The sequence below is a fragment of the Panulirus ornatus genome, chromosome 34 (assembly GCF_036320965.1).
Source record: "Panulirus ornatus isolate Po-2019 chromosome 34, ASM3632096v1, whole genome shotgun sequence".
Taxonomy (NCBI): domain Eukaryota; kingdom Metazoa; phylum Arthropoda; class Malacostraca; order Decapoda; family Palinuridae; genus Panulirus; species Panulirus ornatus.
This window is the reverse complement of record NC_092257.1, coordinates 424165-441793: the sequence shown is the minus strand read 5'-3', so window position 1 is coordinate 441793 and position 17629 is coordinate 424165. Positions and strand designations below refer to the sequence as shown.

General features: G+C 40.0%; 1 protein-coding gene across 2 annotated transcripts in view; it reads left to right on the top strand.

Moving 5' to 3' along the window:
* Ipo9 (Importin 9) overlaps positions 1–17629 on the top strand; it is a 41169-nt gene that overhangs the window by 11131 nt on the left and 12409 nt on the right. For both annotated transcript variants that reach the window (XM_071682126.1, XM_071682127.1), the window contains exons 6-13: positions 1536–1694; positions 3516–3667; positions 3796–3894; positions 5479–5725; positions 9508–9655; positions 10259–10625; positions 12630–12827; positions 16250–16450. In XM_071682126.1, the coding sequence (XP_071538227.1) occupies positions 1536–1694; positions 3516–3667; positions 3796–3894; positions 5479–5725; positions 9508–9655; positions 10259–10625; positions 12630–12827; positions 16250–16450 (1571 nt within the window). The remainder of the gene's footprint in view (positions 1–1535; positions 1695–3515; positions 3668–3795; positions 3895–5478; positions 5726–9507; positions 9656–10258; positions 10626–12629; positions 12828–16249; positions 16451–17629) is intronic.

Here is a 17629-nt window from a genome sequence, read left to right as displayed (position 1 = left end):
GTAAGTAGGAGAGACGGTGAGAGAGCATTATTGGATTACATGTTAAATGATAGGCATGTGAAAGAGAGACTTTTGGATGTTAATGTGCTGAGAGGTGCAACTGGAGGGATGTCTGATCATTATCTTGTGGAGGCGAAGGTGAAGATTTGTAGAGGTTTTCTGTAAAGAAGAGAGAATGTTGAGGTGAAGAGAGTGATGGGAGTAAGTGAACTTGGGAAGGAGACTTGTGTGAGGAAGTACCAGGAGAGACTGAGTGCAGAATGGAAAAAGGTGAAAGCAAAAGACGTAAGGGGAGTGGGGTAGGAATGGGATGTATTTAGGGAAGCAGTGATGGCTTGTGCAAAAGATGCTTGTGGCATGAGAAGCGTGGGAGGTGGGCAGATTAGAAAAGGTAGTCAGTGGTAGGATGAAGTAAGATTATTAGTGAAAGAGAAGAGAGAGGCATTTGGACGATTTTTGCAGGGAAATAGTGCAAATGACAGGGAGATGTATAAAAGAAAGAGGCAGGAGGACAAGAGAAAGGTGCAAGAAGTGAAAAAGAGAGCAAATGAGAGTTGGGGTGAGAGAGTATCATTAAATTTTAGGGCGAATAAAAAGATGTTTTGGAAGGAGGTAAATAAAGTCCATAAGACAAGAGAACAAATGGGAACATTGGTGAAGAGGGCAAATGGGGAGGTAATAACAAGTAGTGGTTGTGTGAAAAGGAGACGGAGTCAGTATTTTGAAGGTTTGTTGAATGTGTTAGATGATAGAGTGGCAGATATAGGGTGTTTTATTCGAGGTGGTGTGTGAAGTGAGAGGGTGAGGGAAAATGGTTTGGTAAACAGAGAAGAGGTAGTGAAAGCTTTATGGAAGATGAAAGCCAGCAAGGCGGTGAGTTCGGATGGCATTGCTGTGGAATTTATTGAAAAAAGGGGGTGATTGTGTTTTGGACTGGTTGGTGAGGATATTCAATGTATGTATGGCTCATTGTGAGGTGCCTGAGGATTGGCAGAATGCATGCATAGTGCCATTGTACAAAGGCAAAGGGGGTAAAGGTGAGTGCTCAAGTTACAGAGGTATAAGTTTGTTTGTGGGGCCTGAATGTGGAAAGGGAGCCTTGGTTTCAGTGCATTACACATGACAGCTATAGACTGAGTGTGAACGAATGTGGCCTTTGTTGTCCTTTCCTAGCACTACCTCGCACGCATGCAGGGGAGGGGATGTCATTTCATGTGTGTTGGGGTGGTGACAGGAATGAATAAAGGCAGCAAGTTTGAATTATGTACATGTGCATATATATATATATATGTCTGTGTATGTATATATATGTATACGTTGAAATGTATAGGTATGCATATGTGCGTGTGTGGACGTGTATGTATATACATGTATTTGTGGGTGGGTTGGGCCATTCTTACGTCTGTTTCCTTACACTACCTCGCTAACGTGGGAGACAGCGACAAAGTATAATGAATAAATGAATAATGAAATAAATAAATTTTTTGTTTTATTTTTACAGATATTGTATGCTCACATTGTCTTTATTCCTGCAGCTCTGACTGTACTAATGAAGAATGTACCAAAGCTGATGGGACTGTATCTTGGTGAAGTATTAGGACCAGTTTGGCAGACTCTTACAACCAGTGCAGACACGTATGTTAACACCACTGTTAATGCTCGGGAAGATGCAGATGATCCAGTTGACTCGGATGGTAAGTAAATCTTAGTCAGATTGCGGAAACCTCTTCTGTGTCTTAAAATGAAGGAAGAAGTGCATTTCATGTCTTCTTTGTAAGACCCATTTGGATGCAGTACTAGTTATACTGTTTAACCCATTCACTGTGGCCATTGCATATTTTATTGCCACTTCCCACATTAGTAAGGTAGGGCCAAGAACAGATGAAGAGAGGCCACATTCACACAATTTTTCTGTAGCTGTCACATGCATTACACCAAAACCACAGCCTTCTTTCAAGAACCAGGCCCCACAGATACCTTCCACGAATTATCCTGGCTACTGCACTTCTTAGTTCAGTCATTGACAGCACATCGACCCCTTTATATCACATTCCAATTCATTCTATCCTCCTGCATGTTCAGGTCCTGATCACTCTGAATCTCTTACTCTATTTCTGATTTGATCTCCCATTCTCCTTGTTCCCTTCATTTCTGACACATATATCCCCTTTGTCAATCTTTCCTCACTCATTCTCCCCATATGCCTAAACTGTTTGAGCACATCTTAAGCTCTCTCAACCATTTTTTTTATTATCACACCTCTTACCGTTTCATTACTTACTCGATCAAACCACATCACACCATGCCTATAAACATTTCATTTCCAACACGTCCACCCTCCTCTCCACAGCGTCATTTACAGCCCATGCCTTGCATCCATATGATATTGTTGGGACTGGTATTCCTTCTTACATAACCATTTTTGCCCCCCCAGATAATAATCTCTCTTTCCAAACATTCTTCAGTGCTTCTCATGTCACATGCATCTCTTGCATATGTCAGCGCTGCTTCCCTAAATACTGCCCATTCCTCACCCATTCCTCTTGCTTCATTTTCTCTCACCTTCTGCCATTCTGCACTCAGTCTCTCCTGATATTTTTTCACACATCTTTTTGAAGCTCACTTACTCATGTCACCCTCTTCTCATTGATATTGTTTCCTATCTTCTTGGATGTTCAACAAATCTTCAACCTTTCTTCAACAAGATGATGATGATACATCTCACCAGCTGCCCCTCTCAGCAAATTTACGTAAATTGTTATGTGATCTAGTCATGCCTGCTCACCATCTTTCCAACTCACATATGTATACATGTGTATGTCCCTCTTTATTAACCAGGTATTCCAGTCACCAGACCTTTTTCAGTGTACAACCCCACATACTGTTTACCTCTTCCATTCATAGTAATGAATACCCAGTGCCCCCCAATTGTACCCTCATCTGCCACATCACTTGCTGCATTCAAAGCACTTATCACTAATACCTGGTTCCTTTTATCAAAACTGCTGACCCATCAGAATTGCTGACACACTCACTTAGCTGCTTGCAAAACACTTGCTCTCATGGTCTTTCATTTTTACTCACATCAGCCGGAATTTATTGCCTTACACTGTTTCACACTCCCACAGCTCCTGCTTCAGGAGTAGTGCTATTCCTTCCATGTCTCTTGTCTTCTCACCATCCCGTAACTTTATACTTAGACATTTCCAAACCATTTTTTCCCTTCACCCTTGAGCTTCTTTTTCATTCAGAGCCAGGACATCCAAGTTTCTTTCCACAATCATACTACATATGTCTCTTTCTTCTCATCTTGGTTACATCCACATACATTGAGACTCCCCAGCCTAAACCCTGAAGGAGAGGGTTTCTATCCCCCTGCCTCTGCTTCCTTTAGGTGGCTACAATTAGAGCATGCAGCTGTCCATGCCATCTCAGTTAACATAAGAAAAAATGCATACTCTTAGGGTTTAGGGTTTGGGATGATGTTAATTCATAAGTACATTTTGATATTCCAGGGGAGGTGCTTGGCTTTGAGAACCTTGTGTTTACTATTTTTGAGTTTGTTCATGCGCTGGTAGAGACAACGAAGCACAAGCAGTTAATTAAGCAAGGCATTGCTGATCTTGTTTACTACATTCTTCTGTATATGCAAATAACAGAGGACCAGGTAAGTGGTAAAGTAATTTTAGAATGATAAGGTTATTTTTTGAGTGTAAGAAGATGCATTCACAGTGAAATAGTTTGTTGAATTTTATGAGGTTTCAGGTTCTAATGATTTTACACTTTTGTACTCAGATTGAAAATTGGAGCAATAATCCTGATGCATTTGTAGAGGATGAAGATGAGGATAGTTTTGCCTATTCAGTTAGAATCTCAGCCCAGGATCTTCTGCTGGTGAGTCTGGATAAGAGTAATTTTGAAAAGCAATGGAATTTAGTCTTACTTGCTTTCATTCTGGCTCTAGTTTCGTTTTGCTTCTTAGCATCTTTAATCTAGTGAGGACACTCCTTTTGATTTTGAATATCCTACCCTGTAATGTTACTAACACTAATTTAGTTAAAATGAATATATTTGTTGAGTAATTGAAATTGACAGTACTCTTTATATCAGTTAAGTTGTTAGAAGCAGTGAAAAGTTTTTATCGAGGATGTAAGGCATGTGTACGTGTAGGAAGAGAGGAAAGTGATTGGTTCTCAGTGAATGCAGGTTTGCGGCAGGGGTGTGTGATGTCTCCATGGTTGTTTAATTTGTTTATGGATGGGGTTGTTAGGGAGGTAAATGCAAGAGTCCTGGAAAGAGGGGCAAGTATGAAGTCTGTTGGGGATGAGAGAGCTTGGGAAGTGAGTCAGTTGTTGTTCGCTGATGATACAGCGCTGGTGGCTGATTCATGTGAGAAACTGCAGAAGCTGGTGACTGAGTTTGGTAAAGTGTGTGGAAGAAGAAAGTTAAGAGTAAATGTGAATAAGAGCAAGGTTATTAGGTACAGTAGGGGTGAGGGTCAAGTCAATTGGGAGGTGAGTTTGAATGGAGAAAAACTGGAGGAAGTGAAGTGTTTTAGATATCTGGGAGTGGATCTGTCAGCGGATGGAACCATGGAAGCGGAAGTGGATCATAGGGTGGGGGATGGGGCGAAAATTTTGGGAGCCTTGAAAAATGTGTGGAAGTCGAGAACATTATCTCGGAAAGCAAAAATGGGTATGTTTGAAGGAATAGTGGTTCCAACAATGTTGTATTGTTGCGAGGCGTGGGCTATGGATAGAGATGTGCGCAGGAGGATGGATGTGCTGGAAATGAGATGTTTGAGGACAATGTGTGGTGTGAGGTGGTTTGATCGAGTAAGTAACGTAAGGGTAAGAGAGATGTGTGGAAATAAAAAGAGCGTGGTTGAGAGAGCAGAAGAGGGTGTTTTGAAATGGTTTGGGCACATGGAGAGAATGAGTGAGGAAAGATTGACCAAGAGGATATATGTGTCGGAGGTGGAGGGAACGAGGAGAAGAGGGAGACCAAATTGGAGGTGGAAAGATGGAGTGAAAAAGATTTTGTGTGATCGGGGCCTGAACATGCAGGAGGGTGAAAGGAGGGCAAGGAATAGAGTGAATTGGAGCGATGTGGTATACAGGGGTTGACGTGCTGTCAGTGGATTGAATAAGGCATGTGAAGCGTCTAGGGTAAACCATGGAAGGCTGTGTAGGTATGTATATTTGCGTGTGTGGACGTATGTACATGTGTATGGGGGGGGGGGGGGGTTGGGCCATTTCTTTCGTCTGTTTCCTTGCGCTACCTCGCAAACGCGGGAGACAGCGACAAAGTATGAAAAAAAAAAAAAATTTTCTCTTTTTCATTTGACCTTACCTTGAGTATGTGCAGAATGTAAAATGGACAAACTTTCTGCATATGGACCATATATCATTTAGATCTTTGTGAATGGTATTTTGAAACTAGTGAAAATATTCTAAACAGCAAATACATTTTTTCAAGGCTTTGTGTCAAGAGCTACCTGAAGACTGTGGCCAGGGTTTGATAGTTGCCGTTGGGAGACACTTAGAGCGAGCAGCTAACCAGCGAACAGCAGGTGACCCAGCCTGGTGGAAAACACATGAGGCTGTCATGCTGGCAATGGGATCTGTCCGTGACTTAATCCTTGATCAGGTGGCCAAAGGACAGTTGCAGTTTGATCTTACCAATTTCATCCAGTCTGTTGTCTTAACGGATCTTGATCCAAACTGTAAGTACATGTAATTCTTGCTTTTATATGGGTCACCTTTTACTCAACTGCATGTGTTAAATTCTGATACTTTTTATACTAGATTGTTTTGGGATAAAGGAGAAATGATTTTACCCATGTATCTACCATGCTTCTTAAGAGGGGGCAGGGGGGTTGGGGGTTTGAAAATCCTAAATACTTTCCAGATTTAGGAACATAGTATTGAGTAATGAGTATTTTTGAATGAAGACTATCATCTGTTACTCATGGCACCTGTAATAGGAAGCAGCAAATAGGTATGAAAAAATAATTGCATTTTCTACTTTTGTGAGATAGTGTCAGGAGCAAATAAACAATGGTATCATTTTTACACATCCAGTCTCTAGCTGTCATATGTAATTAATTGAAACCAGGGCTTAACCACAACCAAACTCTACAGACTACACCATGGTTTACATTGACTACACCATGGTATACATTGACTGCTTCATTGACAGTACAGATTCTCCTATCGTAGTACATTGCTCCAGTTTATTCTATGCTTTTCACTCCCCTGAATGATCAGGTCTTGACACCTAAAAGCCTCCTTCACTCCATTCTTGAATCTCCTCCTAGGTCTAATGCAAACACATGTTCCCACCACTTCTGGCACATAGGTCCTCATTGGCAGTCTCTTGTTACTTAATCTATCCGTATTCCTGAACCATTTCAGTCACATGGCACGTTTCACTGACATTATCATTTATGTGATTAACATGCATCATGCTACGTATCCTTTCTCTTTTTTCCAGTAGAAGCCCCCATTTTCTCTGTTTTGTATTTAGATTTTCAGACTTGTGTCTACACATCATTGTCAGGACTACTGTGTTCCCACATACCCAGAAAAGAATTAAGGGACAGTGTACTGTGTTCCCACATACCCAGAAAAGAATTAAGGGACAATGTAATCCTCCCAACCCTGACCTATGCAGCTGCAACATGGACATGGATTGTGTTGCACAGGTCAAGAATCCAGGCAGTGGAAATGAGCCATTTGAAAGTAGCATGTGGTATGACAAGATGGAATGAAGGAAGTAGTTAGTGGGTGTATAAGAGATTTGGTACAGCAGGGAATGCAAAGGTAATGATATCTGGAGTGGTAGAGTGGATGAAATATGATAGTTTGAGGTAGTTTTGGCATATGGAAAGAATGCAGGACCTGAAGTTTACAAGGTGAGTGTATGATAGTATGATAAAAGAAGTTATTGTGAGAGGAAGACCACTTTTGAGATGGGGAAATAGAGTGGAAGAGTACTGGGGGAAGAGAAATGGTGGAAGAATGGGTGGAGTGACATATATGAGGGAGGCATATAAGGACATGGATAAATGGAGACCTTCTTGCTGTGGCCATCTCTTTGATGGGAGTTCTCAGAGAGATGTAGATAGACGAATAGTAACTAGGATGAAAAAAGGAAGACATAGCTGCAGCATTTGATTAGAGAAACCTGAATGATCTGGTTCTGTATGAAACTGAGGAGTGGGGTTGAATAGTGGTATGTTCAAGGAGTAAAAGTCAGGGTTGTTTAGAGGGCAAGATTGAAAGAGGGTGGCACATCTTTTGAAGAAGGATCTGTGGTACTTTGTTAAAAGTAAGCTCAAGATTGATGTGTAATAGAATGAAAGTAAACTTAAAGAGGTAAGTGTTTGTTAGTGCTTATGCTCCTGGCAGTGAAAGGAGTGAATAGGAAAGGAGGCTTTCTGTGAGGAGGTAAATGAGTATTTGGTAGTTTTGATGCAAGGTTTGAACCAGGTTGGTTGGGGATATGAATGCAAGAGAGAAGGATGTGGCAGTTGAAAGCATATTTGGATGCATGGGGATGTCCACTGTTAGAAAATGGGGAAAAGTTTATCTAATTAAGTGGTGAAGAAAGAATGATGATTAGAAATACTTGATTTAAAAAAAGTCACTTACATGACTATTATTTACTGGCTATGGGGATCATTTGATATTACTGGGGTGTGTTAATTGACAGGCATAAAAAAGAAAGGTCTTTGGATGTGAACATGTTTAGAGGGGTGGTAGATAAAATGACTGATCATTATTTGGTGAAGGTGAATGTGAATGTTTGTGGCAGTGTTTTGAAAAGAAGAAATGATGTGCATGAAAGAATTGGTGAAAGTGAGTGAACTTGGAAAAGTGGCCTGTTTGCAGAGATAGCCAAAGGAGTTAGAGTGAAGAATGGCACATGTTGAAAGTAAATGAAATGAAGGGAATGGAAGGTATTTGAAATCACTGTTTATATGTATGTGTAAAGTCTGTAGAATTTGAAAGATGGAATGTGGGTGTATGAGAAAGGTTAGTAAATGGTGGAATGAAGAAATGAATCACATGTGAAAGAGAAATAGGAAATGTTTGGATGGTACATGCTGGATAGGAGTGTAAGGGATGTAGAATGGTACAAGAAAAATCAAGAGGGAGCCAAGAAAAAGGTATGAGGGCAGATAGTGAGGATAAGTGAGAGAGATGAGGAGAGTATGTTGTATATTTGAGATGATGTGGCTTAAGGAATGGAGGACTTTTGGTGAATGGTATGGTGAAAAGAGAGGAGGTAGTAAAAGCATTATGTTAGATGAGTGAGGAAAACAGTAGGAGTGGTTGGGATTGCTATTGAGATTCTTAAGAAAGGGGTGACAGTGTTGTTGATTGGTTAGTGAGGCTATATGATGTTTGTATGACTCAAGGTGAGGTACCTAAGTATTGGCAGAATACATGTATAATGCCATTATATGAAGGCAAGGGATACAAATGTGAATGCTTGAATTACAGAGGTAAAAGTTTGTTGTGTATACATGGTAGGGTGTCTGGGAGAGTGGTGATTGAGAAGATGGTGATAAGCACAGACATATGAATAGGAAGGAGCAGTATGTCTGTAGATCTACACATGGAAAAGTTGTTTGATTTGAGGAGTGTTTGGGAATAATGCTTTTAGAAAAGTGAAATGTATATGTCATGCAAAGATTTGGATAAAGCATGTGACAGGGTAAGCAGAAAGGCCTTGTGAAAAGTTACATGGTTATGGTGTTTGCAAAAAATCATAATCTCCCCCTCATATATTTTCAAAGGTAATAGCTAAGGTTTATTGTAGGCACAAGCATATGATGCTCTCAGTCTGAAATCATTGTACATTTAGTCACAGAGGCTAGTTTTTTTCTAACAGTGTGAGCACCAGGAACCTGCTTCAGTGTGCCCCAGGCTGTTTTGAGGGAAGGATGTTATTTACTCCTCCTGGCTCCCACTTCATTTTGAGAATTTTACTATCGAGCACTGTCTTTCTTTCACTTGTGCTCTTATCTCTCTAAAGAGGAGAAAGCCCAAATTTTTGCCTTGAAGCAAGAAAATGTGGGTACATGTGAAATTTCTAGTCACACTTGGCATTTAGAAATGCATGATCAGGCGACCTGCAACGCCTCATCAGTGTTTTGCCTCTTTGTGCAGATAAGACCCTAGAGACCCAGAGCATGGATCAGGAATACTTCTGGAACCTTACCAGTTCCATGCTCGGATATCTGAAGATGATGATTAGGGTTGAAGGAGAGATGACAAAAGTATTAAAATGCTAGTGTGACATTGCCTTTGAAAAGGTATGCTGAGATGGATGAGGTTTTTTGCAGACACTGTATATGGGTAAATTGGAAGTTATATTTATCACTATGATAGTAATCAGCCTGGTACTTTCACAGTTATTGCAAATGTTTGATAATGCATTATTTTGTACAATGTATAGTTGATTGATTGCAAAACATTGATTTTGTAACTTTGGCAGTTTCACCATTCTTGGCTGGAAGAGCGCTTTGGTGTGGCAGTAGATTTGGGCAGGCGGTCACTCCTGAGATGCTTGACAGGTTTCTTCAGGCTACGGTTTCAGCCCTCAATCACAGTCCAAACCCCATCATCAAAGTTTCTGGAGTTAGGTATGAAGATTTTTTTTTTCAATACTTTACTCTTATTGATTTTTAATCTTTGTTTTGGTGACTTCGAGGTTAAGGTAGGGGGCAAGCTTGTATTAATGTAAACGAAGATGTGTTAAGGGTGATTGTAGATGATGAATAGGTCAGATTGAGTTAAAGAATGTTTTAAGTTTCGGAGGATGTTAGTAGCAGTTGTGTTTTGGTAGCTTCATATGATGTGCAGACTTAGTCACTTATGTAATGTGTCCACATTAAGCTGACCTTTGGGGAGGATCCCTTTTGATAAGTCTGTATGAGACTAGTTTAGCTTTATGAAATGGACCTTGAGTTTTTTTTTTGTTGTTGTGTATAAGACATTTGACTTAGGGCCATTATATATTGAAGTTAGAAAAGTAGAAGTAGAAAACTACCTTATTTTGGGACCTCACAGGCATGTTTAAAGCATTTCAGATTCACAGTGGTTTAAACAAGGGGGATGGGATGTTTAAAGGCAAGGGCCCAAGCTAAAGTTCAATAGATTTGCAATTGCTGTTGAGGAAGCATTTGATGCTTTTGTGTTTTTTTTGTGGCACTTGTCACTTAAGCTGTCATTTTCTTTTATTACAGGGCAGTATGGGGATTCTGTGAATACCTGAAAGGTAGCGGTAACCCTGGGGCACTTCAACCATACCTTCCATCAATTTTGGATGGCCTAGTCACCCTTGCCACTCAAGCATCTTCAGAAGTACTCTCACTCATTTTAGAAACCTGTTGTATAGTGGTTTCTGTTGACTCAAACTTTACAGCAGTGAATGTGGGTCGAATATCCACCCTTTGTTTAGCAGTATTTATAAAAGCGAATAATGATCCAGTACTGGTTGCACTTGTGCAAGATGTGGTGAGAGAACTCTGTGCCAACCCGGGCTGCACCACAACTCTTCAAACCAAGTTTATTCCTACACTAGCATCAATACTTAATGCATCAACAGATAAGGTTAGTTTCAGAAATTGTAATTTCAAGTTAAAACCCCTGAGGTAATAAGACTTCACAGTTACTCAAGTTGCCATGGTTTTCAGTAACATGTGGAGTATATGATGTTAAAGATGGAATACTTAGATGGTGTAGATGGGAAAAAGATGTGATGAAAATAACTATCTTTTGTATGTCTTTCTATTGCCTTGCACTCTGGTCCTCAAATTATGGTCTTTTTTCATACTTTATCGCCATTTCCTGTGTTAGTGAGGTAGTGCCAGGAACAAATGAAGAAAGGCTGCATATGCTTGCATCCATTTTCTAACTGTCATGTGTAATGCATCAAAACCACAGCTCCCTATCCACAACCAGGCCCCACAGACCTTTCCATGGATTACCCCAGACACATCACATGCCCAAGTTCTGTCCACTGACAGCAAGTTGACCCCAGTATACTACATCGTTCTAATTCAGTCTATCCCATGCACACCTTTCACCCTCCTGCATGCTTAGCCCCAGGGTGCTCAAAGTCTTTATCACATCATCCTTCCATCTCCAACTTGGTCTTCCTGCTCTCCTTGTTCCCTACACTTGTAACACATAAAATTCTTCATTGTCAATCTTTCCTCTCTCATTCTCTTCATATGTCGAAACTGTTTCAGCATTCCCTCTTCACCTCTCTTAACCACAGTCTTTTCATTACCACACCTCTCTTAACCACAGTCTTTTCATTACCACACCTCTCTCTTATCCTTTGATAACTTACTTAATCAAACCACCTCACACCACATATTGCCCTCAAACATTTCATTTTGAACATGTCCACTCTCCATCTGCACAGCCTAATCTACAGCCCATGCTTTGCATCTATATGATGTTGTTGGGACACTGTACCTTCAAGCATACCCATTTTTGCCCTTCCAGATATTGTTCTCTCTTTCCACACATTCTTCAACGGTCCCAGACCCATCACCCCCTCACCTACCGTATTACTCACTTCAATTTCCATGGTTCCATTCTCTGCCATGTCCACTCTCAGGTATATATAACACTTCCTCCAAGTTTTCTCCATTCAAACTTACACACCAACTAACCTGCTCTCAATTGTCTTGTCCTAAACTCTTTAGTTTCTCACTTGAATCTACCATCAGTACTGTATCTTCATCAAACAACTGACTCATTTCCGAGGCCCTCTCATCCCCACAAACTGCATAATCACAATTCTCTCCAAGACTTTTGCATTTACTTCACTCACCACCCCATCCACAAACAAAGTAAATGACCATGGTTACATCACACAAATTGAGATTGTATGTTTGAATAAACATGAGCTTTGAAAGTTATACACTTTGTTCTTAATTTTTCACTCTGAACACTAAGATGATTTTTGATTGAGATAGTTCTCTCAGTCCTTACCACCACTAATACTCAAACATTTTTAGCACATGCTAAGAATACTTTTCTTCATCATTGTCATCTGCAATACCTCAAGCTGCAACCATTTTACTTTGCAACTTTCCATCTTTTTCACAACCTGCCTTCTCTTCTTGTAACTTTACTCATATTGCTTACATTTGAAAAAAGTGATACTTGATCAGAAATTAATTCCCTGTTAGCAGAGTTCTGGAAACCATCATTTCAAGTGCGAGTGTAGAATGATTTTTTTTCATTGTAGCTGACTTTGCATAGGGCATAGCTAAAAACATGCTAGAATCATTGCCAGTGGATAAAAGAAAAGTTCATTTAAGATTCTCAAGCAGTTGTAGTTATGTAGGGATGCAGATTGGACTTCTTTATTTTTGTGAGGGATATAAAGGGTTATTGTGGATTTTTGGTAGTATACAGATATTGTGTTTTGCTTAAGACTGCATTTGCAGATACATGGTGATAGACTTTAAAAACTGCATATGAGGATGACAAGATTCTTAAAAGAATTGCCCTGAAGATAATGCAAAATTACTTCAAGATAAACAAAGTGATTTTTGCTAACAGAATAACTATGATTAAGTGAATATTGTTTTGCAGGTTCCACCTGGTATGCAAGCTGTAGCTCTTGATATGCTGGAGGTTATGGTTCGATCCTCGACACCACCGCTAGGGGAACCCCTAATCAATGTTGCCTTCCCAGCTGTAGTGCAGAGAACACTTAATACAGACGACAATTCTACCCTACAAAATGGTGGAGAGTGCCTAAGAGCGTATATTTCTGTTGCCCCTGATCAGGTACATGAAAGTACTGTTATGAGATATTTGTGTATTTTTTTTTTTTTTTTTGTCGCTGTCTCCCGCGTTTGCGAGGTAGCGCAAGGAAACAGACGAAAGAAATGGCCCAACCCACCCCCATACACATGTATATACATACACGTCCACACACGCAAATATACATACCTACACAGCTTTCCATGGTTTACCCCAGACGCTTCACATGCCCTGATTCAATCCACTGACAGCACGTCAACCCCGGTATACCACATCGATCCAATTCACTCTATTCCTTGCCCTCCTTTCACCCTCCTGCATGTTCAGGCCCTGATCACTCAAAATCTTTTTCACTCCATCTCTCCACCTCCAATATGGTCTCCCACTTCTCCTCGTTCCCTCCACCTCCGACCCATATATCCTCTTGGTCAATCTTTCCTCACTCATTCTCTCCATGTGCCCAAACCATTTCAAAACACCCTCTTCTGCTCTCTCAACCACGCTCTTTTTATTTCCACACATCTCTCTTACCCTTACATTACTTACTCGACCAAACCACCTCACACCACACATTGTCCTCAAACATCTCATTTCCAGCACATCCACCCTCCTGCGCACAACTCTATCCATAGCCCACGTCTCACAACCATACAACATTGTTGGAACCACTATTCCTTCAAACATACCCATTTTTGCTTTCCGAGATAATGTTCTCGACTTCCACACATTCTTCAAGGCTCCCAGGATTTTCGCCCCCTCCCCCACCCTATGATTCACTTCTGCTTTCATGGGTCCATCCGCTGCCAGATCCACTCTCAGATATCTAAAACACTTTACTTCCTCCAGTTTTTCTCCATTCAAACTTACCTCCCAATTGACTTGACCCTCAACACTACTGTACCTAATAATCTTGCTCTTATTTACATTTACTCTTAACTTTCTTCTTTCACACACTTTACCAAACTCAGTCACCAGCTTCTGCAGTTTCTCACATGAATCAGCCACCAGCGCTGTATCATCAGCGAACAACAACCGACTCACTTCCCAAGCTCTCTCATCCACAACAGACTTCATTCTTGCCCCTCTTTCCAAAAGTCTTGCATTCACCTCCCTAACAACCCCATCCATAAACAATGAGAACAATTCCTGCATGAAATATCATGTTTAGGAGATTTTTAGTTAGATTTCAATAGACCCTATGATTAACACAAGAAAAGTATTTTAAGGAAAGTTTTTGCTGCTAATCATATATTGTATAATAACTAGAATCCTTATATCCTCCAAAGCTTTGATAATGAAATGGAAGTGTTAGAATGACATCTTCAAGAGCCAAGAGTGTATTTTGATCCCTCTTGCATGTGTGTGATTATGATTAAAAACCATCATTCCTTAAACTTTAATGTTTTGTGATATGTAGTGAACATGTATAATGTAATATTGACAAAATTTGGTAGATTATCATGAAGGGCATCACAGTCAGTAGGAAAAGTTGTTGTGAATGGCAAGTTTTTCAGCCATTTTGTTACTAATTATATATCAAGGAAAAAGAAATGGGTATTATCCCCTTGAAATAGTAATGATTTCTTACTTTGAAATTATCTGATTAATTGAGGCTGATATTAAATTGTCTGTTCACTGAAGGCCATTTTTTGTAGGTTGTAGAATATATGTTACCTGTATGTGTATTTTACCATTACATATCCCTGGGGATAGGGGAGAAAGAATCCTTCCCAAATATTCCCTGCATGTCATAGAAGGCGACTAAAAGGGGAGGGAGTGGGGGCTGGAAATCTTCCCCTCCCATTTTTTTTTAACTTTTCTGATAAAAGGAACAGGGAAAGGGGCCAAGTGAGGATACTCCCTCTAAGGCTCAGTCCTCTGTTCTTAACACTATCTCGATGCAGGAAATGGCTAATATGTGTGAAATAGTTTTTTTTACTGTCCTGGTATGTTTTTTGTTTTTGTTGGCATTTCTGATTGCTGAGGTTGCACATCAGAAATTGATTACATACCACGAAATAAGTAAAAGGAGTATTTTTCATGGTTCAGATCATTGTTATTATCTGAATTATTATTAACATGCCATTTTGATTTTCTGAAAGTTTTCATTGTTTATCAAGCAAAAAGATTTTGCTTGTGTGGGATTTTAAATGAAGTGTGTGGAAGTCGAGAACATTATCTCGGAAAGCAAAAATGGGTATGTTCGAAGGAATAGTGGTTCCAACAATGTTATATGGTTGCGAGGCGTGGGCTATGGATAGAGTTGTGCAGAGGAGGATGGATGTGCTGCAAATGAGATGCTTGAGGACAATATGTGGTGTGAGATGGTTTGATCGAGTAAGTAATAATAGGGTAAGAGAGATGTTTGGTAATAAAAAGAGTGTGGTTGAGAGAGCAGAAGAGGGTGTTTTGAAATGGTTTGGTCACATGGAGAGAATGAGTGAGGAAAGATTGACCAAGAGGGTATATGTGTCAGAGGTGGAGGGAACGAGGAGAAGTGGGAGACCAAATTGGAGGTGGAAAGATGGAGTGAAAAAGATTTTGAGTGATCGGGGCCTGAACATGCAGGAGGGTGAAAGGTGTGTAAGGAATAGAATGAATTGGAACGATGTGGTATCCCGGGGTCGACGTGCTGTCAGGGGATTGAACCAGGGCATGTGAAGCGTCTGGGGTAAACCATGGAAAGTTCTGTGGGGCCTGGATGTGGAAAGGGAGCCTTGGTTTCGGTGCATTATGACATGACAGCTAGAGACTGAGTGTGAACGAATGTGGCCTTTGTTTGTCTTTTCCTAGTGCTACCTCGTGCACATTTTGGGGGGAGGGGGTTGTTATTTCATGTGTGGCGGGGTGGTTATGAGAATGAATAAGGGCAGACAGTATGAATTATGTACATGTGTATATATGTATATGTCTGTGTGTGTATATATATGTATACGTTGAGATGTATAGGTATTTATATTTGCGTGTGTGGACGTGTATGTATATACATGTGTATGGGGGTGGGTTGGGCCATTTCTTTCGTCTGTTTCCTTGCGCTACCTCGCTAACGCGGGAGACAGCGACAAAGCAAAATAAATAAATAAATTCTTTTCTTTTATACTATTTGCACTATATAAATATAACATTTCTGGCTAACATGGATCTTTCATTAACTATAGGCTTTACTATGTTTGATTCTTTACTTTTTGCACATTATGTTTGCTGTTTCCTGCATGAATGAAGTAACACTCAGAACAAATGACTGATCCTTAGAGGAAAAGAGATCTTCATTTGGCCTCCTTGGGCTCTTCTGTTCCTTTCATTTTTTAGAAAGTAATACAGGAGGGGAGCATCTCCAGCCCCCACCTAGTCACCTTCTGCAGCATGCAGGAGATGTATTGATTTATGTTGGAACTAATAGTTATTGATATTAACATTTGACACAATATATTCACAACTGTTGCCAGGTTATTGCATATCATGATGCTGAAGGTCGGTCAGGTCTGCAGTATGTGGTTCAGGTGGCAACCCAGCTGCTGTCACCAGCCACAAGTGAACACACAGCAACCTTTGTGGGTAGACTCATTACTGTTCTTATCCGGAGAGCAGGTGACCACCTTGGGGACAATTTGGATCTTCTCCTTCGAGCTGTTCTCAGTAAACTTCAGGTAAGTTTGCAGCATTGCCCAACTGTATTCATCATTTTGTGAAAGAAGTAGTACTTTAATGAAAGTTTAATTCATATTATTAAAAAGTCATAGATAGCATATGTGAGTTTGAAATTGTGTACAGAATTACACAGACACCACTTAAGACAGGGAACTGAAATTTTGTCTACTAAATTATATGCACATGAGGACATGTGTACAAAAAGCTATTTTCTCTCTGTCAGAAACAAAGCATTATAAGGCAGTTATGAATGAGGATCAGTAATAGAAGGCAAAATTTAAGATAAAAATTGTTTATGAATTTACAAATTAACATTGAAAATTAATTGCTTTGGTGAATACACAAAATTCTAATACAACAGGAACAGCTTAATGAAAGAATACAAAAAGAAGCAGGCTTAGAGTGATATGAAACTTTCTAGGCTGTTAGACCTTAGGATGTGGCAGTTTTATGTGCATAATAAATTTGAATGAAAGCAACTGTTTGAGTCAAGTAATTAGAAGTGTGAATTAATGTTATTGAAGATTCCATCCGTAAACACATTAAACTTGGTACACAAGTGACACACACACCATTTGAAAGTAAGACAAATTTCATGAACATTTGTTAAGAGCACAAGAGATTCTGAGACTTGTAGATAAACTTGAACCATGAGTAATTTGGTTTGGAGACATCATCTTGCATTATACACACTAAAAAGAATGAGGAATAGAATATGGATTTGGATTATTTTCATATGTGAGCCACTTTTTGCATTAGTGAGGCAGCACTAGAAACAAACGAAGAAATGGCTTAAGTCACTCACATCTGCTCTCTATCTGTCATGTGTAATGCACCAAAACCAAAGCCCTTATCTACAACCATTCCCTATGGACCTTTCTATGTTATTCCCAGACAGCTTCACATGCCCTGGTTCATCCCATTGACAGTATGTTGTCCTTTTAATACCACATTGCTCTAATTTGCTATATCTCTTCCTTGTCTGACATCCTCCTGCATGTTCTGGGCCTTATCCTTCAAAGCATCTTCTACTCCATTCTTCCACCTTCCCCTTGGTTTCCCTCTTTTCTCTGTTTATTGTACTTTTAAGATGTCTACTTTCTTATCCAGCCTCACCTCACTCATCATCTCCATATGACCAAACCATTACAGCACACACTCTTCAGCTTCCTCTTTAT